Source organism: Eriocheir sinensis, chromosome 20 (assembly GCF_024679095.1).
Source record: "Eriocheir sinensis breed Jianghai 21 chromosome 20, ASM2467909v1, whole genome shotgun sequence".
In the NCBI taxonomy this organism is placed as follows: domain Eukaryota; kingdom Metazoa; phylum Arthropoda; class Malacostraca; order Decapoda; family Varunidae; genus Eriocheir; species Eriocheir sinensis.
Window position 1 is genome coordinate 19,745,131 of NC_066528.1, and position 7,500 is coordinate 19,752,630.

The 7,500-nt window shown below is 41.1% G+C and overlaps 1 protein-coding gene across 4 annotated transcripts in view; it reads left to right on the forward strand.

Moving 5' to 3' along the window:
* The window catches only part of LOC127001340 (nephrin-like), a 190,202-nt gene that overhangs the window by 142,185 nt on the left and 40,517 nt on the right, over positions 1-7,500 (forward strand). For all 4 annotated transcript variants that reach the window (XM_050865835.1, XM_050865834.1, XM_050865832.1 and 1 more), the window contains exon 6: positions 1,854-2,057. In XM_050865835.1, the coding sequence (XP_050721792.1) occupies positions 1,854-2,057 (204 nt within the window). The remainder of the gene's footprint in view (positions 1-1,853; positions 2,058-7,500) is intronic.

The window sequence follows — 7,500 nt, forward strand, 5'->3', positions numbered from 1 at the left end:
TCCCTTTTTCTTTCTCTGATGATTTCTTTGTGTTTTCCTTCTCTCTCTCTCTCTCTCTCTCTCTGTTGTTTCCTCCCTCTTCCTAACTTTCATAAATTCTTTCCTCTTTTCTGTTCTTTGTCTCCCTTCCTTCCTTCCTTCCTTCCTTCCTTCCATCCATCCTTCCTTTCCCTGTTCTGTTTCCTCTCTTTCTTCTCCTTCTTTACTCTTTCCTCCCTTCTTCCTCTTTCTCTGTTTCCCTCCCTCTCTCTCCCCTTTCCTAATTCTTTCCTCTTTTCTGCTTCAATATATCTATCTATGATCTTTCTCTCCCTCCTTTCTCTCCTTCCTTCCTTCCTTCCTTCCTTTCTGTTCTGTTTCCTCTCTTTCTCCTCCTTCTTTACTCCTTCATCCCTTCCATTTCTTTTAATTGTTCGTTTTAGCTTGTCAGTTATAATCTACCTTCTGTTATCCGCTTTCTCTCCCCCTTTCCTCTCCCTTCCTTCCTCTCCCTTCTCCAATACCCAATACCTTCCTCCTCCTCCTCCTCCTCCTCCTCCTCTATAAATCTCTGGCTTCATTAAACTTGATAAGGTGCTCCTCTGACTTCAAGATATGCAGAGGAGGGAAGCAAAATGTTCATAAATCCTTTGCGAGCAGAATTGATTGAGGACTTTAACCCTTACCGACACACACACACACACACACATACACACACACACACACACACGGAAGAGTAATTTGATATATGTACGTCGATTAGATTAGTTACCCCTTTCACCTCCTCTTTCCTCCTCCTCCTCCTCCTTATCTCTCCTCCTTCTCTACCTCTCTATCGATGGCTCAATGCATCCTCCTCTCTCTCTCCCTCTCTCTCAGTCAACAGGGAATATCTATAAGGGATCAAACTGTTCCTCAACGCCTTTCTTAGGCCCTCTGTTTAAGGTTTGTTGATTCATTGCTCTCTGTGTGACCTGTTGACTCTGAAGACGCGTTAATATATATAAGAGGGGCAAGTATAGGGAGGGAGGGAGAGGGAAAGGAATGATGTAACAGGTGGAGATAAAAGGTAAAGAGGAAAAACTGGAAAACTGAAGGAACAAGAGAGGAAGAAATGGAGGAGGAGGAGGAGAGGGAGAGAGATAGAGGGAAGGGAAAGAATAGAGGAACAGAGGAGAGAAAGGAGAAGAGATGGAATAATGAAGGAAAAAGGAAGGAAGGGAGGTTAGTAGAGAAAGGGAGAGATAGAGGAAGAGAGAGGAAGGAGGGAAGGAAAGGAAGAAGGGAAGGAGGGAAAGAAGGAGAGAATAGAAGAGAGGGAAAGAGATAGAAGGAAAGAAGGAAGCGAGAGAGAGAGAGAGAGAGAGAGAGAGAGAGAGAGAGAGAGAGAGAGAGAGAGAGAGAGAGAGAGAGAGAGAGAGAGAGAGAGAGAGAGAGAGAGAGAGAGAGAGAGAGAGAGAGAGAGAGAGAGAGACAGACAGACACAGACACAGACAGACAGAGAGAGAGAGAGACTGTGCCACTAATGCTGTTTAAACTTCAGTATGCGCTGCAGAAGTTGAGTTTACTTACTGCGATGGCGGAAGTTTGTGTCTGTCTGTCTGTCTGTCCGTCCGTCTGTCTGTTCTTTTATCTGTGTCTTTGTCTATCTATCTATCTCTGTCTTTCGTTTCTCTTTATATCTTTCTTTCTTTAAGGCAACCCTGAACACCTAACCTAACCTAACCTAACCTAACCATCTCCCTTCTCCTCTCCCCTCAGGCCGGCCAGCCCCTTCCGTGAATAGAAGAAGAGATTTAACGTTAAGATTACGCAAAGGCAGAAATCACCTAACCTAACCTAACCTAACCATCTCCCTTCTCCTCTCCCCTCAGGCCGACCAGCCCCTTCCGTGACCTGGTGGAGCGAGTCTGTGATGCTGGACGATGTAGTAGAGGAGCAGAAGCCGGGAGCGAACCTCAACACCCTCACTCTCCCGGCACTGACTCGCGGCGACCTCTACCGTGTCCTGACCTGCAAGGCGTCCAACTCCAATCTGTCGGTTCCTCTCGCTGCTGCCGTTACGATGGACATGAGCTGTGAGTTACCTGCCTGTTTTGTTTACGTTGTGTACCTGTTGTTTATTATATCTACCTTTGTTTGGGGGGATAGAGAGGTTGAGAAGGTGTAAGATGTTTAGTTGTTATGTATATTAAGTTACGTTGGGCATGAGATGTGAATATACCTGTTTGTTTGTTTTCTAACTTGTATTTGTCTTGTAGGTGAGGGATGGGAGTGTGTGTTAGTACGTTTGTTGTGCATATGGTGTAAGTTGCCGTGTACGTTTATAGGGTATGTGTACGTGTGTGTGTATGTGTGTGTTTTCTGCTTCGTAAGGATGGGAGAATGTGTATGTGTGTATGAGTTTGTGTGGGTGAAGTGTGTGTGTGTGTGTGTGTGTGTGTGTGTGTGTGTGTGTGTGTGTGTGTTCATGTCCTCGATCTATAATAATGCGTTGAAGGATATTAAACTTCGAACGTTGAAGCAAAAACGTTCCATGAAATATTTGCCCCTTCCGTTACGAGGCATTATTTAGCAAGTATATCATGACGAGTGCAATATAGATCTCTCTCTCTCTCTCTCTCTCTTTTTTTCTCTATCTATCTGTCTATCTGTCTATCTATCTATCTATCTATCTAATTATCCATTATTTTAATCACTAGCTACCATGATCTTAATCTATGCCAAACCTAACCTAACCTAACCTAACCTAACCTTACCTAACCTTACCTTACCATACCTTACCTTACCTTACCTTACCTTACTTTACCTTACCTTACCTTACCTTACCTTACCTTACTTTACCTGACCTGACCTGACCTGACCTTACCTTACCTTACCTTACTTTACCTTACCTTACCTTACCTAACCTACCTACCTAGCTCTTCTTAACTCTCTCTTACCCTCCTTCTCTCTCCCCCTCCTTCCCTCAGTCTCCTTCTCCCTCCCTTCCTCCCTCTCTACAACCTTTCCTCTCTCCCTCTCTCCCTCCCTCTCTCTCCCTCACAAAGAAGGCGAAAGCGGTAAACTCAAGAAGCTTACCTTACCTTACTTTACCTAACCTATCCCTACCTACCTATTCTTAACTATCTCTTACTCTCCTTCTCTCTCTCCTTCCTTCCCTCAGTCCCCTTCTCACTCACTCCTCCTCTCTCTCCACAACCCTTCCTCTCCCCCTCTCTCCCTCCCTCTCTCTCACACAACGAAGGCGAAATCGGTAAACTCAAAACGCTCCTCGCCGCGTAGCTACCATCGAAAAAGAATATTCAGATTTGGCGCAGCGCGGAAATTCGCCTTCGTTCGTCGGGCACCGCGAGGGAGAGAGAGAGAGAGAAAGGGAGAGGAATATCGTGAAAAAGAGAAACTCGCCCGCGGAAAATTTCATGTCGTGAGGGAAAATTGACGATGTTCCGGTGACAGACAGACAGACAGAGAGGCAGAGAAAAAGGGAGAGGCAGAGAAAGAGAGATAGACAGATAGAGAGAAGGAGGAGATGGGAAGTAGGATAGATATAAAGAAATAAAATAAAAAGGAAAGACAGAAAGAGAGAGAAATAAATAAAAATAAAGAATAAAAGAGGGAATGGGGAAGAAAGAAGGAAAGGTATAAAGAAACAACAAAATATAAGAAAAGGAAAGAAAGATAGGAAAAAAAATGGGAAAAAAGAAAGGGAGAGAGAGAGAGAGAGTGATGAAAAATGGAGAGAGAGAGAGAGAGAGAGAGAGAGAGAGAGAGAGAGAGAGAGAGAGAGAGAGAGAGAGAGAGAGAGAGAGAGAGAGAGAGAGAGAGAGAGAGAGAGAGAGAGAGAGAGAGAGAGAGAGAGAGAGAGAGAGAGAGAGAGAGAGAGAGAGAGAGAGAGAGAGAGAGAGAGAGAGAGAGAGAGAGAGAGAGAGAGCAAGGCAGAGACAGAGGGAGAGAGAAACTGTTGGAGGGTAGAAACGCGAAATCGTGAGGTTAGATAGAAAATGTCAAACCACGAAGAAGCGATGCGTGAGTTACTGAAATGTTGAAAAAGAGGAAAAAGGAGAAGAAAGACCAGAACTGAATATATAGAGAACGTAGGAATACAAGGTTATACGGAGAGCGGAAATATAAAAGAAAAATAGCGTTACGTCTAGAAGATTAAAAAATAAGAAATATAATATAAAGAACGTATTTAACTGAAGGAATGTAAGATTGTGAGTTTATTAAGAGAAAAAGGGTGAAGAAATTTAAGGTGTGTATGTATAGAGAACGTAGGAGTGCAAGGTTATACGGAGAGCAGAACTATAAAGGAAAAATAGCGTTACGTCTAGAAGATTAAAAAATAAGAAATATAATATAAAGAACGTACTGAACAGAAGGAATGTAAGATTGTGAGTTTATTAAGAGAAAAAGGGTGAAAAAATTTAAGGTGTGGAAGTATAGAGAACGTAGGAGTTGTCAAAGAAAAATAGTGTTACGTCTAGAAGATTAAAAAATAAGAAATATAATAAAAATAACGCACTGAATAGAAGGAACGTAAGAATGAGAGTTTATTTAGACAAGAAAAAGGTGAACAAAGTTATGGAGGAGGAATTTGCAGGAGGAAGTGATGCAAAAGGTTTCTGAAAGGTTAGAAAAAAGAAGCGACGCAGAAGTTTCAGAAAAACGAGAAACAAGACTGAATTAAAGAGAAAGAATTTAGGATTGAAAGATAATTAATACGAAAAAAGGTTAAAAAAGTGTACTGAAGGATTTTTAGTGAAGAGAAGATGTGAAAAGATTCTGCAAGATTAAAAAGGAGAAAGAAGGACAAGGAAAAGATTGTATTGAAGAGAAAAAACTTAGGAATGAAAGATAATTAATACGAAAAAAAGGTTAAAAAGTGTACTGAAGGATTTTTAGTGAAGAGAAGATGTGAAAAGATTCTGCAAGATTAAAAAGGAGAAAGAAGGACAAGGAAAAGATTGTATTGAAGAGAAAGAACTTAGGATTGAAAGATTATTATTAATACACAAAAAGTTAAAAAGATGTGCTTAAAGATTTTTATTGAAGAAGAGAAGATGTGAAAAGATTCTGCAAAGTTTAAAAGAAGAAGAAAGAAGAAAGACAAGGAAAAGATTGTAATGAAGGGAAAGAACTTAGCAATGAAAGAACTTGGGAATGAAAGATTATTAATACAAAAAAAGGTTAAAAAAGTGTAATGAAGGATTTTTAGTGAAGAGAAGATATTGAAAAGTGTCTGCAAATTTTAAAAAGAAGAAGAAAGAAGAAAGACAAGGAAAAGATTGTATTGAAGAGAAAGAACTTAGCAGTGAGAGATTATTAATACAGAAAAGGTTAAAAAGGTGTGCTGAAGGAAGTTTAAAAAAGAAGAAAACAGAAAGACAAGGAAAAGATTGTATTGAAGAGAAAGGATTTAGCAATGAGAAATTATTAAGACAGAGAAAGATGAGAAAAAGGTCGTTTACGTCGAATTTCACCAAAGAATGATGCAAAAAACTTTCTAAAAGGTTAAAATAGAAGTTTCAGAAAGACGAGAAACAAGACTGAGTTGAACAGAAAAGACGATAGGAATGAGAGATTATGAAGACGAAAAAAGATTAAAAAAAAGTTTGTAGGAGGAATTTCAGAGCAGATGTGATGCGGAAAGTTGCTAAAAGGTTAAAGAGGAGAAAAACAAGGAAAGAGAGTTAGTGAAAAAAAACAGAAGCGTATGAGTGAAAGATCAAGACATAAAAAAATAAGAAAAAGTGGTGTGAAAAAGAAAAAAAAGATAAAATGATAAAAGACGAAAAATATGAGGAAGAGAGGAAGGAAGAGAAAGGAAGGAAAGGGAGAGAGAGAAGAAGGCTTAGGAAGGAAGGAGAAGGGAAGGGAGGAGGGAGAGATGAAGACTTAGGAAAGAAGAAAGGAGAGAGGGAGAGAGAAAAGGAGACTTACGAAAGGAGAGGGAGAGAGAAGAAAAGGCTTAGGAAGGGAGGAGAAGGGAGAGAGGAAGAGAAAAAGACTTTGGAAGGGAAAAGAGAGAGAGAGAGAGAGAGAGAGAGAGAGAGAGAGAGAGAGAGAGAGAGAGAGAGAGAGAGAGAGAGAGAGAGAGAGAGAGAGAGAGAGAGAGAGAGAGAGAGAGAGAGAGAGAGAGAGAGAGAGAGAGAGAATAAAAAAGGTTTAGTAAGGGAAGAAAAAAAGAATGAAAAAACAAGAAAATATGAAGAGAGGATAAAGAAAATAAAGAAAAAGTAAACACATAAACAAAATAAAACCCTTACAATGAACGGGCTTTCTTTTTTTACACCTTTTTTGTTGCCCTTGCGTTGTTTCTTAAGCTGTAAAAAAAACTATAAAAAAAATGACCAGGGTTGAAGGCCAAAAAGAAAGCCAGTGGTCTATTGCTCACTCCTCCCCGTCCTCGCCAACCTCCCTCAGTGTTTATGCCTTGCTAAGAGACGCTGATGAAAGGGCAGTTAAGTGGGGGAATGTCGTGTCCAGGGCAAACATTCTGGAGTGCTTAAAAAGAGTGCTATTAATAACTCACACGCACGCACACACACACACACACACACACACACACACACACACACACACACACCCGCCTACCAAGAGACACATACACACTTATACATACACAGAGATAAATACGTGGTTAAAAAAATGAGTTATAGGGAAGAAGCAAGTGAAAGAAAATTTAGTTGCAGATAATTTAGAAAGGAGAAAAAAAGAAAAAAAAATAGGAGTAAGAGAAGGAAATGGAGTGTAAAGGAGTAAGGAAGGAAGAAATAGTGAATAATAAAAGAAACTCGGAAAATTAGAGAGAAACACACACACACACACACACACACACACACACACACACACACACACACACACACACACACACACACACACACACACACACACACACACACACACACACACCAACCTGGGTCACTCATCTCCAATCTTTTTAGGGGCAGTAAGTAGCGGGCTTTTTTTTTTTTTCATTATTGTTTTTTTTAAGCCCTTGATCTGTCTCCTTTGCGGTTAAAAAAAAAAACTACCCACACCCACACCCACCCACACAGACACAATGGCGTCACGAGGGGGGGGGTGGGGGGGAAGGGGCTGGGAGTTACGTATGTCCCCGGGCGCAATACTTAAGGGGCGCCAAAGTAACCCACGCACCTGTCAGTTAAAAACCCTCGCTTCACTTTCATCCTTATTGCCGCGGGGGGTGGTGCGGGGGGCGGGGGGGGGGGGGTTACCGACTTTATCCCCGGGCGCCAGCAACCCACGCGACGCCACTGTACACACACACACACACACACACACACACACACACACACACACACACACACACACACACTGAGACAAATACACACACACGCTCAAGAGAAAGACTTAAGACGAAAAGCAACTAGAGGAAAATGAAAAGACGGAGCGTAAAAAAGTTAAGAAAGAACGAAATAGCGAAAAGAATGGACACAAAAACATCAGATAAAAGAAAGAATGAGAAAGAAGAGTAAATGGAAGAGAAGGAAAAGG